This window comes from Gigantopelta aegis, chromosome 4, assembly GCF_016097555.1.
Source record: "Gigantopelta aegis isolate Gae_Host chromosome 4, Gae_host_genome, whole genome shotgun sequence".
Taxonomy (NCBI): Eukaryota; Metazoa; Mollusca; class Gastropoda; order Neomphalida; family Peltospiridae; genus Gigantopelta; species Gigantopelta aegis.
In genome coordinates, this window is record NC_054702.1 from 18,058,008 (window position 1) to 18,084,547 (window position 26,540).

General features: G+C 40.4%; 2 protein-coding genes across 2 annotated transcripts in view; one reads left to right on the forward strand and one right to left on the reverse strand.

Moving 5' to 3' along the window:
* Positions 1-1,270: 1,270 nt before the first annotated feature.
* On the reverse strand, positions 1,271-9,593 carry LOC121372261 (phospholipase A2-like). The gene is made up of 4 exons (XM_041498552.1): positions 9,433-9,593; positions 8,410-8,566; positions 3,843-3,998; positions 1,271-1,395 (listed from the first exon to the last, which is right to left on the reverse strand). Exons 1-4 carry the CDS (start codon positions 9,572-9,574, stop codon positions 1,326-1,328), a joined length of 525 nt encoding a protein of 174 aa, XP_041354486.1. The 5' UTR covers positions 9,575-9,593; the 3' UTR covers positions 1,271-1,325.
* A 9,252-nt stretch (positions 9,594-18,845) lies between these two features.
* LOC121372552 (amiloride-sensitive sodium channel subunit gamma-like) overlaps positions 18,846-26,540 on the forward strand; it is a 41,968-nt gene continuing 34,273 nt past the window's right edge. Inside the window, exon 1 of the mRNA XM_041498943.1 lies at positions 18,846-18,933. Within this exon, the coding sequence (XP_041354877.1) occupies positions 18,852-18,933 (82 nt within the window). The 5' untranslated portion in view covers positions 18,846-18,851. The remainder of the gene's footprint in view (positions 18,934-26,540) is intronic.

Below are 26,540 nucleotides of genomic sequence, written 5' to 3' on the forward strand. Positions count from 1 at the left end.
AAGTTGGGCAGTTTAACATGGGTTTCAATGGCAGATGACATCTGTGTAGTGAGACCTTAGAGACAATGACAAGGTAGCCAGAATATACTCTTCCGTCCGAGCGCTGGACGGACATTTAGACTAGTTATGGTCGTCTAAATGTACCCTGGCTATTGACAAGGGTTAAAGTCCCAACTTTTGACGATGGGTGGGCAAGTCAAGCGCTATGATGTTGCTATAACTTTTATTACCTACAGTTTGCCTAAAGGTACTTCCTATTATAAACCTTTTGAAATGCAAAAAAAAACAAATCCATTCTTATTGTCCTTTATTTCATGGATTCAACCGATTTTCAGACGTTTCAAGGACAAATTGTTGTGCTCGACTGGATTATTTTAAAATGCAAAGGTGGGTAAATTCTTACCGTTACCGATTGGTGTAGCCAACATTTGTGTTTGGCCACACAACACACACACACACACACACACACACACACACACACACACACACACACACACACACACACACACACACACACACACACACACACACACACACACACACACACACACACACACACGGTTTATTACATAATATTGCAACTTGCGGGAATCTGCAACCCCAAAACATTTCACGACAAATTTCCGTCCCAAACACAAATGTTACAACTCAAAAAAAAAAAAGCAAGTTGAAGAGGACAGATACCGCATGGTGATGCAACCCACGCGGACAGTCAAGTTATTGGCAGATTTAAAAAATATTTCCGCTTGCAGGTAGTATTAAACCAAAAAACTTCCCGCTGGGTCAAATTCGAGGTGCACCCAACTTTTGATACAGGAGTGAACACCACAAGTCCTGTTATTATCACCATGTGTTGGTCATTAACAAATTCTGGGCCAAACTATGCAATTTTATTTCATCTGGTACATAGCGTTGTGCTTTAAACATGTATGGGGTACCTGTTAAAAAAACAACTAAAATTGTGCGTAACAAGGGTAGTCATTGACACTACCCGTCATCTCAAAAACGAGCAGCTCGACCATCCCCTCCCCCCCCCGATTCACTTTGATGGCGAGGGGTGGTAGTATTATATCCGTGGCATTTTGTCAGGAGTTGCAGGTAGAAGCTGCACTGCACTGCAGGTAGGAGCTGCACTGCAGGTAGGAGCTGCACTGCAGGTAGGAGCTGCACTGCAGGTAGGAGTTCCACATACGTTACAATTACAATTTCAGACTACAATTTCAGACTATTGTACCAAATGTTAATTAAAAAACAAAACTAACAAAACTAATCCTTTTCGACAAACTTTATAGAACCCTGAAACCGGAATGACATTTTTTGAACAATCATGTCCGATATTTTGGAGTACTGACAAAAGCCACTTCTTTCTTCATCTCGTACTTCGCACAGGACCACCTAGAGAAAATATATAAATCAATTTTAACACTATAAAAGCAGCATCTAGGTGTAGAGTTAAACCCGTTCAGTGTACGTTTCTGTACGGTTACAATCGGACATGCCAAAACTACTGCCCCACCCCAAACGTTCGTGAATTTTAAAATAAGCATTCCAAGAATACGGTTAAAAGCAATACATGTCCCCTTACCGGGACCAACACATGTTTATCTTCAAAAGTTTCATGAGACAACTGTTAAAAAATGGGTAAATCATGAGAAATTATAGTACATATGTCTAGTGGTGTCGTTAAAAATAATCGTACATAAAAACTACACAAAATTCCATCAAAAATATAGTTTTAGGCATTGCACAAGAGAACTGTATAATACATTCACATATCCTAAACCATGGGCTATAACTGAAAAATAGGCCAATTACCATTGAAGTCCAACTTGATTTGTAAAAAAAAACAATTGGTAAAAGCCATGTACTAAATTTCAGCTCAATAGCTTAAAGGCATGAAAAAAAAACCTGATCCGGAAATCTGATATACAAACAAAAGCACGGAGATTAAACCTATAGCCGGTATAATGGATCACTCATAATGGTTCCGACAGTTTTACTCAAAAGTTACGACTACACATATTGTTTTGGAGAGGATGGGGATAAACCATCAGAAACAATCCCTCACATATTGTAACAGCAATGAAATTGACAATGTTGACCAAAATTGTTATAGTCTGTTCCAATAAAATGCAAACATTACCGTTTACCGACATTTCTTTTTAATTTCAAGAGTAAACACCACCTTAAACATCATCATAGAGCACCCAAACAAGTAAATGCTAAATTAGGTAAAGTATCATTAAATTAGGTATTTACAAAATATTTACTTGTCAGTTTAATATGTAATAAATAATCGTCGAAAATCATTTTTATTCTATTAACCGATAGTACATTCAGTCCACCGTCTATATATACCACCGTCTATATATACTGAAACAATGAAAACGCAAAAAGAACTTTTCATTGCAAATAATAACAAACTATTAATGAATTGATGGATAATGTAATACGACATAATGACTGGTATTCATGAGATACATTCACATAGAAACATGGAAACATGGCCAGTTATCAGTAATCGAGTTGCATTCGTAATCTAAAAGTTCAACACTCCCATATCAAGGTCAGCATCTTGTGAAGTGTTTTATTTAACGACGCACTCAACACATTTTATTTACGGTTATATGGCGTCAGACATATGGTTCAGGACCACAGATTTTGAGAGGAAACCCGCTGTCGCCACTACATGGGCTACTCTTTCCGATTAGCAGCAAGGGATCTTTTATTTGCGCTTCCCACAGGCAGGATAGCACAAACCATGGCCTTTGTTGAACCAGTTATGGATCACTGGTCGGTGCAAGTGGTTTACACCTACCCATTGAGCCTTGCGGAGCACTCACTCAGGGTTTGGAGTCGGCATCTGGATTAAAAATCCCATGCCTCGACTGGGATCCGCACCCAGTACCTACCAGCCTGTAGACCGATGGCCTGCCACAACGCCACCGAGGCCGGTGAGCATGCGTGAAGACTGTTAAAGGATTGGCACACAAACATCTCAAATAAGCCACAGGAAAGTTCCTCCACTCCTCCTGCAACGCCTGTGCAAACTCGGCGACGTTACGCGGTGGTGGCTGGCGGTGACGTACACGACGTCCCGACTCATACCACATGTGTTCAATTGGGTTCAAATCCGGTGAAACGGCGGGCCACTTCATAACGGTGATACCGGCTTGTTGCAGGAATGCCTGGGTAATTCTTGCAGTAAGTGGACGGGCATTGTCTTGTTGAAACAGAAAGGGACCTCCTGGTCTTCGGTGACGGCGCAAAAGTGGCTGGAGAACTGGTTTTAGAATAACGTCAACATAACGCTGGGCTGCAAGGGCATCGTGGACTGATGAGATCACTCCTGAAAATCAGTCTCCTGTACACGTGATCTTAAGGCTGGTGTATTATTACTTTTCTGGAGAGCAAACTTTATTTTCAATTTTGGTCGTGTGCATTGAAAACGCAACTGCATTATCAAGAACAATTCTATATTTTACGGATGAAGTTAAAGTACAATGTTACTCATGAAACGTGACGGGGGGGGGGGGGGGGGGGGGGCAGGGCAGAGCAACCGAAAGGACAAAGGTCGAACGGAAGCATATGAAGGGTCCACGGGAATAACCTGTGATGTCACTTTTTACAATCCTGCAATTGTGGAATAATCATGCCTAAGAAAACAAATTAGCAACATTTTATGGCCTACCATAATTATATTATAGGTTTATACTTTCGCGTCATTGCGATGTGAAAGTTGACCGTTATAATACTGTTTGGACATGGGTTCTTCTCGTGGACCCTTCGACAGCGCAAGTCGTACCGATATGGCTTTACGATTCTTTCCTGGAATACCTTACCATTTCCATTTAGTGCAGACCTTTTTGTCGACAGTCTTGAAACATTTCGATGCCAAGAGGTCGAAGTAAATTGTTCCTACAGTCTTCGCTTCAGACTCTGAAGCTTCCGCGTTCTTCAAGCAGTCGTAGAAGACCGTGTCGCAATCGCAATGTAGCCTACAAAACAAAATGGCCATGATGAATTTTTGCACAGATTAGAGAAATTATCCAATCCATTAACTGAATACTAATAAATATTCGAAGTGTTTTGAAAAGCTATATTTTCAGAATCGCGAATACAGTGGTAATAGGATTTAAATATAGAATTCTGAAATTCGCACAGTCATCTTGCATATCTAGAATCCTCGGGCTTGAAACTCCCCCCCCCCCCCCCCCCACCAAAAAACCAAACCCAATGATAACGAGTATTGGGACATCACAAATCATTGACTTTATCAGAGTTCTCTTGGTGCATTATCCATAGGCGTATGGGCCCCTTTTTTATTTTTTTTATTTTTTATTGGGGGGGGGGGGGGGGGGGGGGGGGGGGGGGGCGATTTTTGCCGTAATTTATCGAAAATGCCCGAACATTCATTCACATTAGCAAAACAGCTTGGCGTGTTACAAATAGTGTCGGAAATGGAATTACCCTTAAACTTAATTTAAAACCGCAAGCTAACCCCGAGTATTTTAAATTTCAGCATAAATTATTATGACAGCATAATTTATTGAATATAAATTCAATATAATTTAGAAATTTACACAATCTTGCAAACACTTAAGGTGCTACATCAGTTATGTGTGAGCATCTGATGATTCAACCAAAATGTATTTACTAGTAGATCACATTTCATTAGAATCACGAGTGGGCATACAGTTAAGGTGTAGTCTAATTTTGAAAGCAAAATTTAAAAAATATATAAAAAATTGCAATAGCAGTCATGCAATTTTGAGATTGGCCCCTTCAATACCAATACCAGTATAATGAATCACAGCAGACCATTTTGCTCAAAAGCTACTGCTACACATTTTTGGAGAGGGATGAGGGTAAACAGTTTGAGACTGTCACAAATATTGCAATGAAATGGACACGTTCCAATAAAGTGCGCAAATCACCTGTTTACCGACATGTTAATTTCAAGAGTAAACACCACCATGCACATCAATGAGAGCTCAACAAGTACATGACAAGTAAATATTTATTTAATTTAGCAAGTGTAATATTAAAATAAATAATCGACCATATACATATAACATAATATACTCCTCAAAAAAAGAAACGCAAAAGGGTACAAATGGGTTACAACTCCGATTTTATGTTTCCTACCGGTTCATGCTTTGTGAATATAAGGTCATTGCATGTCCCAAACACATTCCCACGGTTACATTCGATAAAACGCAGCTACTGTACAATAAAGTTCCAAAATGTGAACATTCGCAAAAACGCAGCCACGTGCAAACCATGTCACCACTAAACGTGCAACATGAACACCGACAGTATAAAAGTGCAGGGTGTTCGCTTGCCTGGCCTCTGTATCTGGCCGACAGTTGACAATCCAGGACATGCCACGTCTCAGTGAACCGCAGAGAAACAATGCCATCGGCCGACTAGACGCAGGCGAATCCAGAACGGCCGTTGCCAGGGCATTCCATGTGTCCCCAAGCACCATCTCCAGACTGTGGGACCGTTACCAGCAACATGGATCAACACGTGACCTCCCTAGATCCGGTCGACCACGGGTCACTACCCCCGGGCAGGACCGCTACATCCGGGTACGCCACCTTCGGGAACGATTGACTACTGCCACCTCCACAGCCGCAGCAATACCAGGTTTGCGCAGGATATCCGACCAGACCGTACGGAACCGCCTACGTGAGGTAGGAATTCGTGCCAGACGTCCAGTTCGAGGTGTCATCTTAACACCACAACACCGTCGACTATATATATATACTCTTCAAAAGAAGAAACGCAAAACCACATTGTCGTAACATTTGGAGAATTGATTTAATTATTGAATGGTGAGTCCGATAATTACCAAATGTTGCAGGATTGTTCACAATTCACTCTAGTCCATTGTGAGTAAGTGATAGGACACACCACCAAGGTCAAGGTCATCTGGAGTCAATACCGGGTGTGGCCTCCGCGTGTGTTGACAACTGCCTGGCACCGCCTGCCCATTGAAGCAACCAGAGTACGGATGACGTCCCGGGGATGGTGGCCCGCTCGGGCAGGGTCTGGGGCTGTGGTTGTCGCTGTCGCAGGCGTCGGTCCAACTCGTCCCATAGATGCTCAATTGGGTTCAAATCCGGTGATATCGATGGCCAAGGAAGGACATTAATGTTGTTCTGTAGGAAAGCCGTTGTGAGACGTGCTGTGTGAGGCCTGGCGTTGTCATGTTGGAACACTGCGTTGGCGTTGGCCATAACTGGAACGATGTGTGGCCGGAGGATCTGGTCAATGTAGCCCTGTGCATTCAGGTTGCCCTGCACGTGGACCAGGTCAGTTCTGCCAGTGTGTGAGATGGCTGCCCACACCATGACACTACCCCCGCCGAATCTGTCCACTTCCTGCACGCAGTTTGCCGCATAACGTTCACCACGACGCCTATACACGCGACATCTTCCATCATGACGTCGGAGCAGAAATCGGGACTCGTCACTGAACCACACCTGTCTCCATCGCAGTTGAGGCCATTGTCGATGAATCTGGCACCACTGCAGTCGGAGTTGACGGTGTTGTGGTGTTAAGATGACACCTCGAACTGGACGTCTGGCACGAATTCCTACCTCACGTAGGCGGTTCCGTACGATCTGGTCGGATATACTGCGCAAACCTGGTATTGCTGCGGCTGTGGAGGTGGCAGTAGTCGATCGTTCCCGAAGGTGGCGTACCCGGATGTAGCGGTCCTGCCCGGGGGTAGTGACCCGTGGTCGACCGGATCTAGGGAGGTCACGTGTTGATCCATGTTGCTGGTAACGGTCCCACAGTCTGGAGATGGTGCTGGGGGTGCTTGGGGACACATGGAATGCCCTGGCAACGGCCGTTCTGGATTCGCCTGCGTCTAGTCGGCCGATGGCATTGTTTCTCTGCGGTTCACCGAGACGTGGCTTGTCAACTGTCGGCCAGATACAGAGGCCAGGCAAGCGAACACCCTGCACTTTTATACTGTCGGTGTTCATGTTGCACGTGCAGACAACGCACGTGCAGTGGTGACATGGTTTGCACGTGGCTGCGTTTTTGCGAATATTCACATTTTGGAACTTTATTGTACAGTAGCTGCGTTTTATCGAATGTAACCGTGGGAATGTGTTTGTGAATATAAGGTCATTGCATGTCCCAAAGCATGAACCGGTAGGAAACATAAAATCGGAGTTATAACCCATTTGTACCCTTTTGCGTTTCTTTTTTTGAAGAGTATATAATATATCCACTACACATGGATTACAAGCAATATTATGGATGGAATGAAGGAAATACATGGTGAAAACGTTCCAGGCCAACTCATTTTGCCAAAAGTTTATTTTTTGCACCCTTCTGCCCCCACTCTCTCCCGTCTTGTGCCTTATATAGGGACCGTAGACACTTTCAGAATTTTGTAACAATCACATATATTTATAGCTGTAGTGATGGAACACATCCCAGATAATGATAATGTAAAAACATTTTTTCAAAAATATTACTTTGGCAAAACATTTACACAAGAACTAAAAAAATTGGCACAGTGCAAATTATTTAACTTGGTGCCTTATTTTGGGTTAGAATACATCAGTAACCATTAAAAGCATCATTAAATGTATATATAGAGTATCTTATTTATGGCTTGCAGTTCATCAACAACAAGTTTCTCAGTGTCATTGAGTATTTGTGGAAAAATGTGATAAAAAAGTCAAACACCTCTGTTGCATTGATTTGGCCATTATCATAATTTTCATACACTTCTAAATATTCAAACGCTTGAAGGTTCCCCATCAACATATGCATAAAATTATTAATTTTCTACAGTGTTAACAGTACCTGTAGAATAAATAGCAGGGAAAGTGTTTCAAACGAAAATGTCCTCCATCTTGGATTCCAAGAATCTCAGTACACCTAGCAATGTTTTTATGGGGTCTACAAGTTATATAAAAGTTTACAACAGTAAACTAGTGTCATATATGGCGTCAGTGATGTATTAAGTTGTGCTTTTGATAATTTGTTGTTCTTAAATCATGGAAACTTACAAAATAAATATTTTCCTGCAGAAAATGGCGTGATATTCTTCAACTTTCGGGTTTGGCCTGGAATACGATGTGAAAACAAATCTGAAACCGGTTTTTGGAATCGAGCACAAACAATTTAATTATTTCCCTACCTTCTATAATTGAAGAGTTCTTGTTTAATTCCGGGAACACATCGTAAAAGGACCTAAAAGACAAGCCTATTTTTAGACCAAAAAACTAATAGACCGACTAGCGGCGAGTTGGGGCGCCACTAGTCTTCCGGTACGGTCCCTACCTTATAATAAAACCCATTTGTTAGCATTCCCATGCCGGAAAACACTTTGTGAACACTATAGCCATCTGCGATATCCCCACCGTTTCATCATACCTGGTATATGGCCACATGTTGAAGACTCCTTTATAGAATTTATGGCCTTTAACATTAGGCCTACATTTGTCATGTCCTCGGCAACAGGCGTCAGTCACGGGCAGCGATCCCAGTTCATTACCCGCTGCGACGTCTCCACGGCCACACCACTTCGTACCTAGAAACATGAAATGCACCTTCAGTAGGATCATATCACCGTCAGCCGTCACGAAGTTGGCAAACTCTGCGGTCGTGTTGCAATTTCGACAACTCCCGACGGGTACGTTCAGATTAGTCGAAGTTTAAAGTTGGTTTTTGTTTAACGACATCACTTGAGCACATTGGATGTATAAATCATCGGCTATTGGACATCTGTGGGAAATCTTACAAAACATCTCATGCTACCAATAGAAACGTAGTAGTTGTTTTGATGACTGCAAGTCTGACCTTAGTATCAAATGTTTGACATCCAATAGCCAATGATACATGTGCTCAAGTGGCTTCATTAACAAACTTCCCAACTGTCGTATACCCCGTTTATGGGAGTAATATACCCAATATCTGGTCCTCTTAATGTTTTTGCTCAATTTACTAGTTTTTGGTATTCTGATGAATACTCAGGACAAATTTGATTTGGTTAATGGTTAGTAACGTAGTTTTACCACTGGGCTACGTCCCGCCCGCCCCAACTTTTCAGGACAAAGCCGATACTTGAACCTACGTCATTAGCCCATCATTCTTTCATCTACTTAGCCTGTATACGCAGACCTAAGAAAGCAAGACGGACATATGGACAGTTATGTCCTCATTCGATCAGAGCTAGTATCTGTAAAGCCTAGCCTAATCACATGAGGGCCGTAGCTAGCAGGGTTTTGGGGGGGGGGGGGGGGGAGCAAGAAAATTTCGTAAAAAATTAAAGAAACTTACATTCTTAACCGTTTAAGTAGTTGTAGACTATTTACTCCCTCCACACCACACCCCCCCCCCCCCCAACACAAAATCCTAGCTACGGCCCTGCATATCACATTGTTTCGGAGTAAATACCTGGAAATATTCCAAACTTGTAATCTTTGATGTACTGCGCATATTTGTCCGTGAAGTCGTCTGCGGCGCTTGCTACAATACAGGCACACAGCAAGATACAACGCAACATCGTCCTCAACTTCGTTTTCTCCCGTTCGCTCATACTGAAAACTGAATCTTAGTACTCGCGTCTCATTTCGTCACATTTTATTCAAGTATAACACGTGCAGCACGTGCAGTCATCATTTGTTTGCAGATAATGCTGAAAAACGTGCACGTGCATCGCTGACTCGGCTGAGTGTAGCGTATTGAAGTTATAGTTTATTTTGTTTAACGACACGACTAGAGCACATTGATTTAGTAATCATCCGACGTCTATTGGATGTCAAACATTTAGTAATTTTGACATATAGTCTTAGAGAGAAAACCCGCCACTAGCAAGGTATCGTTTAGACAGGATAACACATACCACGGCCTTTGATATACAAGTCGTGGTGCACTGGCTGGAACGTGAATTAAAATTTTAAAGTACATGAAATAGTAGGGTACATGGATTAATGGGTGACCGGGGGTACGTGTTATGTGTTGCGTCACATACAGGGAACAGGGAAACTCTTTTTACGTGCCCCTATCCACAGAGGTTCAGGCACGCCCACCACGGAGCAGGAGGGGGGGGGGGGGGGGGGGGGGGGGTAAGTTTGAGGTGGGCGGAATTTGGAATAAAGCCATTTAGTAAGGTCGACGCGAGCGCGGACCAAATAGCAGACACTTCGTAAACTTGAAGTACACCGAGTGGGAGCCGTGCTCTGATTGGCTGAATTTCGATTCCTCGGTGAAGCCTGTATTTTACCTAAGTCTACAAAGAATAACTGCATCCAAAACATGTCCGGACTCTAAAATTTAACCAAAAATAGTTAAGACTGCTCAGCCAAAAGGTTTTTTAAGGTGATTTTGAGCAATTGATCGGGCGCCAAAATAAAATGCGTTAGACTACTTATAAAAAAAATAAACATAAGAATTTTGAACTGCTTCCAAAACGTTTAAAGTCTAACTAGCCCAAAAAAGAGGTTGGTACTCACGGAGGTAAAGGTTGTTATCTAGAGGGTTCCGATGTAGTCTTGGATGTCAAGGTGCGGGAGGAGCTGCCGGTAATCGGAGTCTGCTAGCGACCTGGTGATTGGACGGTAGTGTGGACCCGCGACGGTTTTCAGGACACGATGTAATGTCGGGTTGTCCATCTCCTGTAGTAGCAGACCTTGATTGAATTTCCCATTCCGGCGGATGGTTACGCACACTGCGTTCTGTCCCTCCCGCATCTTGAGCCGGTGCACCGCGAATTCCCCCTCGTTAAGTCCGTCGGGTAGTGGTTGATAAGCCTGCTCCTTAGGGCGGCTAATCAAATGGCGTACATCGGAGAGGTTCGTCTTCACCAGCTGCTGGTAACGCTGTTGGAGACGGCCGGCCTGCAGTGACCACCATCCCTCTGGTTCTGTCCTCGGCTGCGGCGGTTTGGAGGGGCGAGTTGGCTTGGGTGGTGTTGAACTCGGGGGAGTGTTCGCCTTCCTCCTCTTCACAACTGGCTCCTTCCGGGCCTGCGCCTCAACGGGTGTCGTCGGTGGAGTCGGCGATACGTCCGGAGGCGCGTGAGTAGGGCTAGGTGTCGGAGGCCGATTGGACGGGGTGACACAGATGGCTGCGTCAGGCTCGTCCAATTCGTTCGTCTTCCAGTGGGACGGTAGCCGAGACAGCCGGGGCCGGAACCTCTTCCATCTGGGTCGTCTTCTGGTGAGCGGTGTTCGGCGGTCTAACAGAAGGAGTCGCCGCCGGCGGTTTAGCCACCGGTTTTGACCCCCCCTGCGCCGCCGCTGGCACACGTCTCCTCTTCTTCCACCTTCCTTTCTTCTGAATCCGGTCTCCGTACACCAAGGTCACGGTTGCCCGTGACCCGGTGTACGAGACCCGGTATTCTATCAGCATTCCATAACTATTAATCAGTCCCCCCAGGTGGGGGGGGGGGGGGGGGGGGGGCAGATCGAGAGAGCAAGGGCTAACGTCCGTCGTCATCGAGATATTAGATTGGAATGGTCACATACAGGCGTCGCTATACCATTAGTCGGCTTATATAGCCTTCACGGGGCTTATGAATTATTTTTTACGAATCTATACTTGCCCACTACTTATGCCCCATTCTGTTTCTTGATGTGCTGTCCATATATAACGGAACTATATGCGATATATATATATATATATATATATATATTATGTCTTATTAATTTATATTCTTTTTATTTATGTTCTATTTCAGTCATATCTATGTTCTAATTCAGGCCCGTAGCCAGGATTTTGAGAAGGTGGGGGATCGTTTAGGCTCACGAGGGCGCGAAGCATATTGAAAAAAAAGTCAGCGGTGTGGGGTCGACCGACCCCCACCCCCGACCCACCATTGGCTAAGGGCTTGTAATTCTATCTTTTCAATATATTTATGTTTTGATCTATTCATTCCTGTTCATTTATTTTGTGCTAATTTTCATTGTGTTAATTTATGTACTGTCATTTTAAAGTGGCAGATGGGCTCGTGTTACCTCATACCCCCACACAATTATAATTTATGTTACTAATATGTCATTACACACTCTTCCAGTACAAAGGATCCAAACTATCTATAATATAATAAGCACGGCCTTTATAACAGGTTCCAATCAATCTGACCGCTTCTTTTCGTTCGATCTGCACTGTCGGCAGCCTTCTTTATACTTACCGGAGGCCGCACTTCTCAAGGATATATGTCCAGTCAATTACAGGGTCGTACCCTCCGGGGGTAGGAGTGGCAATTGCCCCCCGAGCATCTCACTTTTTTTTTACTCCAGAAAATAGCATACATATCTTAGGGTTTAATTTGTATAGTGTTTCATTTGTTGATAAAAAGAAAGAAAGAAATGTTTTATTTAACGACGCACTCAACACATTTTATTTACGGTTATATGGCGTCAGACATATGGTTAAGGACCACACAGATATTTAGAGAGGAAACCCGCTGTCGCCACTTCATGGGCTACACTTTTCGATTAGCAGGAAGGGATATTTTATATGCACCACCCCACAGACAGGGTAGTACATACCACGGCATTTGATATACCAGTCGGGGTGCATTGTTTGGAACGAGAAATAGCCCAATGGGCCCATCGACGGGGATCGATCTCAAATCGACCGCGCATCAAGCGAGCGCTTTACCACTGGGCTACGTCCCGCCCCTTGTTGTTAAAAAGTAGTGCCCCCCCCCCCCCCCCCCCCCCCCAACCCCCCCCCCCCCCCCCCCCCCCCCCCCCCCCCCCCCCCCCCCCCCCCCCCCCCCCCCCCCCCCCCCCCCCCCCCCCCCCCCCCCCGGATTTTGATCAGGATACGGCCCTGAACTACCATATACAACCTCAATGAACGCCAACATTTTACCACTTATCATAGAAGTGGCTATATACTCGACGACCATGTATAATAGTATCGGGTAATGAAGCCTGGCTGTGTTGCCTGGTATATCTGCGGAGTTGTTTTTATACTTGGTTTAAAAATATGAGAATAATAAATATAAAAGGTGTACCTCTACCACCGCCCCATGTAATCACATGGGCGTACATAGGATTTTGAAAAGGGGGGTTCCAAAATAGATTGCAGAGATATTGGGCATATATTTCTATGTTGAGTAAATATAATAATGTCAGATATCAATGTCAGATATATTAATTTATAAAAAAAAGCGATTTCAGGGGGGGGGGGGGGTCGATCGAAACCACCCCCCCCCCCCCTATGTACGCCCATGAATCAGTATCTTGAATATTCCTTAGCAACTATAATAACGACTACGAAGAATTTCATTACTTATCCACTTAGTCTATAAAAATGGGATGGAAAGCATTGCAAAACACTGTTGTACTGAGTACACTAACATTTAAGGAGACAATGAACAATAATGAATTAATCATCTTAAGAAGGTTTAAACTAATAAGACAATTTTCAGGTGCTTTTTAAAAGCCGTACAGATGTTTCGTCCTTGTGTTGCTGTTATAACGAGCTTCTGTAAATAGTAATTTAATCAGTAGAGTATATTGTGTTCTTCTTCTTCGTTTAGTTGATCAATTGTTTCAGTGTAATTAAAATTATCTTCACTTCTTTGTCGATGTGTTGTTTTAATGTATTCTGTTCTGTTTTAGTGTTTTATTCTGTTACTAAAAAGTTCAATTTGTGCTGTTTTGGCCATTCTCAAAGAGAATGTTACACCCCTGCACCACGGCGAGGTCACAGCACGCGCAGGGGATTGGCCAACAGGCAATTTGATCTGTGAATAAATATTGTTTAAACCAATTTCAGTACAGTTAAGTTAGTTTAGTCATTGTCACTTAGAAAGTTCAACTTAGTTCAATACATTTCGGTTAAGTTAGTTAAGTTTGTTCCATTCTGTTGGTTCAGTTACTTCACTTCAGTTTATTTCAGTTTTGTTCAGTCCAGTTCGTTTAGTCCAGTATAACTTAAATATGTTGAGTACAGTACAGCCAGTTTATTTGAGTCATGTTCAGTTTGTTCATTTCAGTTTAATTCAGTTAACTTAATGGAGAGATCAGTTCAGTGTGCTCTGGTTTCCCGTTTGTTTTGTCATGTTATGCTGTGTTCTATTCTGTTCTGTTTTCATTTGTTCTGAAATAATACCGGCCACGGTGGCGTCGTGATTAGCCATAGGTCTACAGGCTGGTAGGTACTGGGTTCGGATCCAAGTCGAGGCATGGGATTTTTAATCCAGATACCGACTCCAAACCCTGAGTGAGTGCTCCGTAAGGCTCAATGGGTAGGTGTAAACCATTTGCACCGACCAGTGATCCATAACTGGTTCAACAAAGGCCATGGTTTGTGCTATCCTGCCTGTGGGAAGCGCAAATAAAAGATCCCTTGCTGCTAATCGGAAAGAGTAGCCCATGTACCATGTAGTGGCGACAGCGGGTTTCCTCTCAAAATCTGTGTGGTCCTTAACCATATGTCTGACGCCATATAACCGTAAATAAAATGTGTTGAGTGCGTCGTTAAATAAAATATTTCTTTCTTTCTTTCTTTGTTCTGAAATACAACAATGTCCTTAACCACCCTGAACAAAATATTACTATTAACCCATTTGTATTATTATATATTTTATATATATATATCAGTGTTACATTAAGCGCGGTGTTTGATCTATGTGTTTAAATAGGAGTGATCACAGTAACATCATGTTTAATGACACACTGGCGTCAAATGATAATGCTTCGTTAGTAGTGTATCGATTTATGTAAACATTGAATGTTGTAAAACACTTTACGCGCTAAACGAGTACTGTGAGCACTGTAAGTAGTACTAAACCAATAACGGAAGTCTGGGTCAAAGTTCGAGGTGCACCAAACTTTTGATAGAGCAGTTAATACCACAATTCCTATGATTGGTGATAAATGTGTGTGTTGGTTGTAAAATCAAATTAGTTTCATCTAGGCAAAAAATGCAATTTTATTTCATCTAGTACCACTGTGTCAAGTAGCCTTGTGCTTGAAAAATGTATGGGGTACCTGTAAAACAAAGTACTTAGATTTTGTGCGAAACTAGAGCAGCTTGACCGCCATTTGTTCTGATTCACTTTAAGGGTGAGGGGTGTTTATGGCGATTGATACGCTAGGTAGGAGTTTTAGCCACATATACTACTAATACTATTGTCGTTTGTGGAATTTAATTTGGTAGTATACACTCTATAATCGTAGCATTAGCCGTGTTGTATACTTTTATCACTGCACTGCGAGATCGCAAAGTTGCGAAAGTTTAATGAATTAGGTCCCTGACCAAGAAAGGAACCCATATTGAACATTCATTAAAAACCTATTTTTCATATTCATTGCGAATGTGCCAAAATAGTGTGTGTGTGTGGGGGGGGGGGGGGGGGGGGGGGGAGGGATGGCTAAAGGCCATATACTATATATTACGCTGATCTAAACTGCCGACTACATTTCTAGGAAGATAACACCCTTGACTGGCCCATTGGGCTATTTCTCGTTCCAGCCAGTGCACCACGACTGGTATGTCAAAGGCCGTGGTATGTACTATCCTGTCTGTGGGATGGTGCTTATAAAAGAACCCTTGCTGCTAATCGGAAAGAGTAGCCCATGAAATGGCGGCAGCGGGTTTCCTCTCTCAATATCTGTGTGGTCCTTAACCATATGTCTGACGCAATATAACCGTAAATAAAATGTGTTGAGTGCGTCGTTAAATAAAACATGTCTTTCTTTCTTTCCATTGACTGGTATATCAGACGCTGAAGTCCTTTCGTACAGGTCTTTTCGTACCACCACCATCAACTAAGGGACCGTAACAAAAGTATATTGAAGCCAGAGAGACTAAGTCACTTAGTCTTGATTCTGACCCCCCACCCCCCTCAAAAAGACTAAATGGGCAGTTGACTTTGGCTTCATCCAAATTGACGTTACAGAACAAGGTTTGGAAAAGACCAAAGGAAGACAGTAGTAATATAAAAGATACAAACAGTATTTATTCATGAATGCACATAGTGAAACAATGTTTTTAAACAGTGATATGAGGGCAACCAAGGCACTTTGAAAGGTTTTGTAACTATTAAACTCTACCCATTCGTATCTTTCATCAGACGCCAATGACATAAGCTCCAAGTTGGCCTATTTCTCAAGTCATATTTTCCAGCAATTTAAGATAATTTATGCTTCTTTTCTCTTCTTTTTTGCTGTTACAATTGCCGTTTTTCGGCTCTATTCCAGCGCTTGATGTGCAAGGTAGAGATTTTTTTAAACAACTTGTATTGTTGTTAATATCTTGATGCAGAGTTGAGTTGTTCCTGTCAAGTCTCTTTTTGTTAATTAGAAGTTACAATATATCGTGAAATGTTTTAATGCGCTGTTTATTGGGAGAAAATATCACACCCACCCGCGACACGACGCCACACGCAAATTTCGATAAGTGAAAAAAAGAGAAGTGACTCTTATTAAAGAAAATCATCCTAAACACGCTCAAGATGTATAACAACAATTGTTTGTTTGTTTTTTGTTTTGTTTGTTTCATTACTTTATTATTTATTAGTGTTACACATGATTGCCAAACCACTTGTTACACATGATTGCCAAACCACTTGTCATACTAAGAGAGCTAACTCTTTACGATCGTTACAACGGCAAGACCTGTGTGGTACCAACATGGCCGTTATAACGAGAGTTGACTGTAATACACACCTAGCCACCTTGATATCCTGGTTTGCATGGGCAGTAGGTCGACAATGAAATACCTTCGCCAGTGTTTTGAAGCCTTTTGGGTTGTGTTTGTATGATGATTTTCAAGTTCAAAGCAAGTGAAAGTGATAAAAAGACTAAATGGAGATGTTGAAATCGTAAAAAACCCCCCCCCCCCCCCCCCCCCCCCCCCCAGACTAAGTGACTTAGTCTCTCTGGCTTCAATATACTTTTGTTACGATCCCTAAATGGTTCGATCCAAATAATAATTCCTTACAATGAAAAACCCGCAATAATTTGTTACATTCACAATCGTAAGTGTTATGAATATTAATAACAATAAGCTTGCCCATTTGGCTTTCATTCTGTAACAGCAGATTCGAATCCTGTTTTTATACTGTCTCCCATAGGGTAATCGACTATTCGTTTAATTCTTTAACAGCATATTCCTGTCATGGGTTACTATACTATCTCTTTTTGGGTGATGGACTATTTTGTTTTATTCCGTAATAGTAGATTGTGATCGTGTTTTTTAATGTTTTAAATATATGTTTGTTTGGTGATCAATGCATCGTCTAGGGGTATAAGACACAGCATTCTATCAAGTAACGGTGCACTGTCCCAAAGGTTTAAAATTCGTTTGCATACTGGTTTGATCATTACTGCATGGTCAAGTGATCCAAGTTGCAACTTTCTTTTATAACTACTGTGGCAAATGCTTTGGGTTCGAATTCCAGCCTAGACGTTAAAACATTCAACAATTTAATAATAGTTTGATTTTGTTTAACTAAAGCACATTGATTTATTAATGATCGATTATTGGATGTCAAACACTTGTTAATTTTGACATATAGTCTTAGAGAGGAAACCCGCTACATGTTTCCATTAGTAGCAAACGATCTTTTATATGCACCATCCCACAGACAGGATAGTACACACTACAGTATTTGATGTATCAGTTGTGGTGCAGTGGCTGGAACGAGAAATAGTCCAATGGGCCCATCATTACGTAATTTAAATTCAGTCGTGATTAGATCCAGCCATATATATGTTGTGATAGTATATAATATATAAAATAAATGTTTAAACCAGTGGAAGTCCTACTTCCACCCCACTCACTACCACTACAACCACAATCAATTATTTTATATGTTTCAATTTGTCATATATATGGCACGCTTCTTCTAGTCGGTTTGTGAAATGACTGAAATAATTAGGCAATTTGTAAACTGCCAGAATTAATCAATCAGTTTGCAAATGACTGAACATTTCACTCAGTTTACAAATTGACTGATTTTAGACATTAATTGTAACATATGTTCTGTGGGTTTGTGATGTCTAGTTTCTCGCTCCAGCCAGTGCACCACGACTGGTACATCAAAGGCCGTGGTATGTGTTATCCTGTCTACGGAATGGTGCATATAAAAGATACCTTGCTGCTAATCGAAAAGAGTACCCCATGAAGTGACGACAGCGGGTTTCCTCCCTCAATATCTGTGTGGTCCTTAACTATATGTCCGACGCCATATAACCGTAAATAAAATGTGTTGAGTGTGTCGTTAAATAAACCATTTCCATTTCCTTGTAACAATAGGAATCAATTATTGTTTGTATAGACAGTGTTCGCAAGTCCTGATAGTTATCGATCAATGTAGTCAGGGAAATACTACTGTCGTGATCTTAGGTTGAACATCCCACATGACAGACAGAAGTCATCACTAGGATGACCAGACTAGGTCGTGTTAGGCTTTGTCAGTCATGCGCTGAAATTGTTACGGCATTAGTGACACGGTATACTACCTACAAGTGGACATTTCTTCGTATGTTGAATTGAAAATGTTATAATGTTTTCTTATTTGTAAATTAATTTGAAAACAAAATTTAAAAAGGAAAGAAAACCCAAATACTTTGGATAAAACAACGATGTGAGCTTGCAGAAAAGTGTAAAGGTTAATTTAGTGGCAACAATAAATATGATGATCTTTTGCTTTCAAATCGATATTCAAAAGTGTTTTTTTTCTCCATAACTTTAATTGGAATATCTTTCTTGAAGAAAGCACTTTGAAAGGAATAGTACCGTTCTGAGAACAGTAAGGAAAAACAGGGTTAAAAATGACGCAACCAACTGTGAAATCCGCCGAAATTTCGACCCTTGACCTGCTTCGGGACTTTGCGGAAAAAACGAGTATGCACGGAGCCGGCCGAGTGGTGGGTAAGGGTGGAATCTCGAGGAAACTGGCTTGGCTTCTCATTGTTCTCACGGGATTTGGTAAGTTGCTTTCTACACCGTATTTAAATGTACTATATTAATAAGGATTAATAATTTTAAATGTCTATAAACCCACCCACCCCAACATATACACACAAAAAAGATAAAAAGTTTGTTTTATTTAACGACACCACTAGAGCACATTGATTTATTAATCATCGGCTATTGGATGTCAAACATTTGGTAATTTTGACATATATTATTGTCTTGGAGAGGAAATCCGCTACATTTTTCCATTAGTAGCAAAGGATCTTTTATATGCTCCATTCCACTGAGAGGACAGCACATACCACGGCCTTTGATTTGCCAGTCGTGGTGCACTGGATAGAAGAGAAATACACACACACACAAAGTCAGCGTACAACGGAAATTATAGCAAACAAGTTCAATAAAAAATAATGTTGAATGTGACACCGATTTAAGATGTTTTTGTAGTACTAACTTTCGCTGTGTAGATTTATTTGCTGCGGAATTATTTGTAACAATTTACGCATGACGTAAACATACATTTAAATAATGTATTTTTAAATAAATTAAATAAAAATAAAAACACATACGAAATCAATTATTTAATTTTATGCGTGATGGGTGGTAAAGTATTTCCCTTAATTCCTCTCACCCAATCCCACCCCATATGACTAAATATGTCACATTTATACGGCACTATGGTTTTGTGTTCTAAACGACACAAGCAGTCATTAAGACTAGATCTTGAATTGCTCGAGATGCGATAATAACACCGTCAAACTTCAATAACACCGCTGCACGAACCCGTAATGTAACCCGAGGTTTCAATACCTGCCAAGTGCGTTGTAAATCAGAGAATAGTGCAAGCAACAGGTGCCATACCAGGGTTGAAAATTAACATGAAAACCAGGGTCGACAGCAGGGCCAGTTGAAGAAAAATCTTACTGGCCTTTCTCAAATTCAACTAGCCCTCCAATTATCACATTGAAATTTAACTGCAGTGTTTTTTTGTTGAATAATAACCGTTAAAAGAAAACCAATGAATTGAAATTTAACTTCATAATGAATAAAGTAAAAATTAATATAAAAACATGTTAAGTTTTAAAGGGACATTCCTGACTTTGCTGCAATGTTTAAGATGTTATCGACTAACAAAGACTTTTTAACGATTGTAATTACATATCAAATATATTTTTCTGCATAAAATTTTAGTGGCTGTATATTAAACGTGTTTATGATAGTACTAATATTTGTACTAGGTTAAATTTAATTTTATTTCCAAAAAACGCTCGTCTGCGCCGGGCATTAATAATATTAAGACGATCAGAAACACATTAAATATACAGAAATTGATATTCTAAACCAGAAAATATATTTAAAATGTAAGTTTAATCGTAGAAATATTTTATTAGTCGGAAACATCTTACAATGCAGCAAACTCAGGAATGTCCCTTTAAACCCATACCAACTCAAATAAAAAAAATTTAAAAAAGAAATCCAGTATAAATAAACATGTTTCTTTACAAAGTACCATTAAATTAAACATATTTTAAAATCTCATTTTCAATACAGGGTAAAAGATAATGCAGTAGAAACAGACTAAATGTAGAACTGTGCGTGCTTTAGTAAACTAGTTTGGGAGTGGCAGTCCTCTTTGCGGCGATGCAAGAGGGATGGAATAAACTTTGTGGTGATACAAGAGGGGTGAAATTCCCAACAAATGATTTCCTCGGGAGTGGCTGTTCTCCTAGATAGAGATCCATGGAATCATCCACTGTTTTGCCAAATGCCCATTTGACTCTGCTTTGTGCAGGGATACGGTCCTGATCATGTATTACGGTGGTGTCATTCAGATTACCTTGGATGTTCCATCAATTGCCTTCAAACTTGTATCACAAAAAAAAAAGAGTTAACCTATGCAGTTTGATGGTTATTTGTATAGAATTTTTGTTTTAATTTACACTGTACTTTTACCTACAATAAAATGTTCTTTGAGACGGTATGGGTTTAAAACTTAATAAATTAATATGTTTTTTTAAAAATTAATTTGATCGTTATTTATTATGTTGGCGCTGTCAAAATATAGAACCTGTAATAGGTCTTCTGCTGCTAGATCTATAGTTGGCGCCAATATAGACGCGGTGTGTTTTGTTACATTCGATTCAGTGTCGGTGTTCCTTTTTTAACTAGTACCATACTCGCCAGACACTAAAATCAACGGTCGCCCAACGGATTACCTTTGTAAAATGCTTAGTCGCCCTTAGCTAATAAAGGTCGCCACGGGTGACTGCTAATTTTCAACCCTGCCATACCAGCAACACAAAACTACCACCATCTTCGTTTTGGAGGTTACCATCTTCACAGTGCAGCACCGACACAGGTTCAGAACCCGATAAAATGAGTCGTTTTTGTTAAGAATTTACTATTATTGGAAATAAAACTGTTACAGTTAAAACAAAAAGATGGCCACCTGACGGATGACATACCTTTGTATAATTAATATTTATTACATTATTAAATTAACATATGGGCCATCGGGAAACTGTTAACTTCTAAACATGTTTCAGTTGTGTGTGTGTGTGTGTGTGTGTGTGTGTGTGTTGTATGTGTGAGTGCGTGTTGTGTTGTGTTGTATTTTGTGTGGTGTGTTGTATTTTGTGTTGCGTTGTGTTGTGTTGTAAAATCCTCTATACCGCATCAAGTTCGCTTTTAACGGGTGTCCGGTTTATTACGATATTTATAAAGGGGCCGTGAAATTATAGGGAATTATAGTTTTAGAGGTTCTAACTTTATACACAGTTATGTGTATTTTGAGTGTGGTTGTTTCGTTAGTGGCTAACAGTAGATTTCTCGTGCGACACAAACACCACAAATAGCGTCATTCCATGCAAATCCTGAATACCAATGTGATGGTCATCGCTAAATCACGGCCACCGGTCACTACTCGATTACAGACAGACCAAAGATGTCTTACCCTTTACACGTTAATGTTCATTTTATGCATTGCTTCTTCTAATTGCTCAGTGTACGTTCGTTCTTCGCGAACTCGGGGTCGCCCTTTAGTTCGTGATTCTAATGGTTCATTTAAAGGCAAATATAAAGTTAAACCAATTGAATCCAAGTCTGGAGACTACGTTAGTCAATCATTAAGAGCTTGTATTTTGGTCTTATTAGACTGATCATATTTATTGTGATATGATATATCGTCATACCATATTAGACATATATCACACACATATATAAAGCGTTAAACCAGATAAAAATTATGTATGTTGTGTTATGTTGTTACGTTACGTTACGTTACGTTACGTTACGTTACGTTGCGTTATGTTATTATGTTATGTTATGTTATGTTATGTCATGTTTTGTTATGTTTTGTTTCGTTATGTTTTGTTATGCTGTTGTTATGTCACTGTCATTTTATGTGTTATGTTATGTTATGTTATGTAAGTTATGTTATGTTATGTATGTATGTTATATTGTGTTGTGTTATGTTATGCAAGTTATGTTATGTTATGTAATGTAATATAATGCTATGCTATGCTATGCTATGCTATGCTATGCTATGCTCTGCTATGCTCTGCTATGCTATGCTATTCTATGCTATTCTACGCTATTCTACGCTACGCTATGCTATGCTATGCTATTCTACGCTACGCTATGCTATGCTATGCTATTCTACGCTACGCTATGTTATGCTATGCTATGCTATTCTACGCTAAGCTATGCTATGCTATGCTATGCTATTATACGCTACGCTATGCTATGCTATGCTATGACATTCTACGCTACGCTATGCTATGCTATGCTATGTATGTATGTATGTGTAATATGTAATAGGACCTGAACTAATTTATTAACCGTGAATCGGTACACTCCTGTATCGACTGGTTCTCTTTTTGTAAAACAGGTTCGTTCATGGGGGAATACGTTGTAATAGTAATGGAACATTATCACACACGTGCGTCAAACAACAGTATAAATAAATGAAATCAATAAGTAAATAAATTGCAGATATAACTTGACATGTCATTCCAACAAAATTGTATAATAAACCCGCTAAAAATCGAGAGAGAGAGAGGGGGGGGGGGGGGGGGTTTTAGGATAGAGAGAAAGAGGGGAGAGATGGTGAACGAGATGGAAGAGAGAGAGAGAGAGAGAGAGAGAGAGAGAGAGAGAGAGGGGGGGGGAAACGAATATTTGCTTAACGATATCTCAGCACAGTTTAACATTATAACTATTGTGTTTATTTCGACTTAAACAGCGAGAGAGGAAACCCGCTCCTGCCGCATAAACTACTCGTACAAAACAACAGCATGCACGTCATCACAGACAGGCTTGTGTTAATGTTAACGGTAATGTTTAGATAAACCCCATCACATAAATATTTTCAGTTACAAATGTTCCTCACCCCCCCCCCCCCCCCCACCCCCTCCCCACACCACCCCGTAATGGCTCCGGAACGCATGTATCACGTCCTGTGAACAAGTACACTACTGTATCGACTCTCCTGCTATTTGTAGAGCAGACTAGCCCGTGGGGAATCGGTAAACACATTAATGGAACATTATCACACACATAATTATATATATCACATATGTAGACCAGCAGAATAAATAAATAAATAAATAAACAAATAAATAAAAATAAAATAAATAAATGAATAAACAAATAAATCAATACCTAAACAAAAACACATGTTACATGAAGTCTAACACTAAAACAAATTCAAGTCATCCCACGTACGACGGTGATAACGTTTCACAATGACCTAGCATAAGAATATTTATCACTTTGCTGTCTGAGCTGTGAGTGAGTGCATCTACATACGTCCGTTTAAATATCCACTGAACTCTGTCTTATACTGATTTAGATTTATCTAACCAGACTCTGGAGTAGCAATATGCGTACGAGTTGTCTCTCCCCCCCCCCCCCCCCCCAGTTCTGGAGCAAAACCTAAAATTCGGGCAAAAATTATACAGATATTCGGTCCGAATGTGCAAACCTGAGACCTTTTTTACTGTGTAGTTTCATCATTCTACCCTCAACATTATTTGTAATCCATGTAAAAATGCGTAGCGATGAGTTTGCAACCCTATATAGCTGTTTGGTAGTATGATGCTAATATATATGAATAAATGTTGTTATCCAGAATCGGGCATTTTCGTTTAATTCGGGCAAAAACCAGCCTGTCCCCCTACAAAAATGAGAGTCCGTACGCTTATGGGAATGGCAGTCTTCATACAGACTAGGGGGCTGAATACAGCTTAGTCAGTAAAGCACTCGCCTGAGGAGCTTGGGTCGTGGGATCAAATCTCTTCGGCAGAGCCATTGGGGTTTTCCTAGTCCCAACCAATGCCTCGTGCAACTGATATATCAAAGGTCGCAGCATGTGATGTTTTGTCTGTGGGAAAGATCGCTTACTACTAACGAAAAGATGTAGCGGATATGAATCACAGGTGTGTGGCACGGATAACCAAAAATAAAGCACTTGTCTCGGTTGGAGAGACAAGGATTGGGATGTGGAGGTGGACAGAAAATACGTTGAGAGATAGAAAGAGTCCCTAGATCGGGAAAGATTATTTGAAATTCAATGGAAAGAAAGAACAGTGAGATAAAAAAAAGAGGTTTTATTTGCATTTGAAAAAGACTCCACATTCATGGAAACCAAGAAACAACAACAGCAACAACGACAAAATCAAATACAACAATACCCCCCCCCCCTCTCATCTCCAAAAAAATCCCACAACAAAACAAACTCCCCACCAAAAACAACAAAACACAAACAAACAAATTAACAAACAAAACAAACAAACAAACAAAACCTCAACAACAATGACGACTGAAACAATGAACAAAACAAAAACCCAAACCCAAAACAACAACAACTAAAACAAAATTAGGACAAAACAAAAAACAAAACAAACAAAACTATACAAAAAATTATATTGTCTATTCTACATATGTGAATACTAAAATTGTCAAGAGTTTCTACCTATATTTTTCATTGAGAACATTTTATTTACGAAAATCCCTTGTGACTAATTTTCAGTTAGGTTCCTGTAACGTTATATACCAACAGTAATTCGAATAGTAAACGTGTGTGTTACACCTTTGTTTACACCGTTTTAATTTCCTCACACTAATATCATCAAGGCTCAGCCGACAATGTGATTAGATCCCGGTAATGGATTTTCCATTATAAAACATTTTTATTTTTTTTATCCGGAGAATACCAATCTCACATGCTTCTCTCACGCAATGAGCGTTATGGCTAAGCTTCACTGTAGATAATTATATATACTGTTAAAAACATTCATTTACTTGCTTCCATTAATATCTTAGTTTTAAACGAGTGATTCCACAATGGATGTGAATGAGAGCGATGGGATTTATCATGTGTCAGGTTGTCGTGTCACCGTAGACTGTTATCCGTGTTAGGTGCGTTAGAGCCTTAAAGGGATATTCCTGAGTTTGCTGCACTGTAAGATGTTTCCGACTATTAAAATAGTTCTACGATTAAACTTACATATTAAATATATTTTCTTGTTTAGAATATCAGTGTCTGTATATTCAATGTGTTTCTGGTTGTCTTAATATTTGTAAGAAGCCCAAACTGGATTTTGTCTTCAAATAATTTCGTACGTACGAAAAAATATGTTTTCGGAAATAAAATGAAAACTAACCTAGTACAAATATTAGAACGATCAGAAAAACGTTTAATACACAGCCACTAATATTCTAAACAAAAAAATATATTTAATATGTAAGTTTAATCGTAGAACTATTTTAATAGTCGGAAACATCTTACAGTGCAGCAAACTCAGGAATATCCCTTTAAGGCTCTAACGCACCTAACACGGATAACAGTCTACGGTGACACGACAGCCTGACACATGATAAATCCCATCGCTCTCATTCACATCCTCTTTCATTCATTTTTATTTATATTTATATCCGTACCTACTTCAGCCATGTAGGCTGTCTGTCCAGGACAGTGGATTAGTCGTTAGTCGTTAATGGTTAGTGGGAAAGAAGTCGATGTAGTGGCCGTACACCTATGGCACCCATTGAGTTGTTAAACTCGCTCTGGTTGAGAGCCGTAACCAGGATGCGAACCCAGTATCTACAAATCTAAAGTCCAATGGCTTAACCACTGTACCAGCGAAGCCGGTAGCGAACAACAGCTTAACTGAATCGAATCGCAACAGTATTCTCTTTTCCAAATCCATGTATAGTTCAAACTCGTCCACTCTGGGCACTCTGACTTCTCCCGTCAAAGATGGGAAGGGGGGGGGGGGGGGGGGGGGAAGAAAGGCAAGTTTGACGTGGGTTGAAGTTAAAAGCAATAAAAAAATTAGTACATAAACTATAATACGTCCCATCATTCTATATTAATGTTGGGGGGTTTTGTGTATTTTTTGTAAATAATTTCAGTTTGGTTTGACGTAAGAAGAATAGTAAAAGTGTTTTTGAAAGAACCAAAAAAACAAACAATTGTGTCCAATTTAGAAAACAATCGTCTCAAAAATAAATAAACTTCTAATAAATTCCATAGTATGAAACAAAAAGGCGTTCCCCGTAGGACGGGCTATAAATCAATATGCCCAGACCGGATGTAAAAATTAATGCCAAAAATA

Bases quoted from the DNA above. Each gene is read 5' to 3' on its own strand.
- LOC121372261 (XM_041498552.1), bottom strand. From the start codon at position 9,574: ATGAGCGAACGGGAGAAAACGAAGTTGAGGACGATGTTGCGTTGTATC. The intron at 8,567-9,432 runs GTATTTACTCCG...TCATGTTTCTAG, and splicing joins CAAGTTTGGAATATTTCCAG to GTACGAAGTGGTGTGGCCGT. The intron at 3,999-8,409 runs GTATGATGAAAC...TTTGTTTTGTAG, and splicing joins AACATGTGGCCATATACCAG to GCTACATTGCGATTGCGACA.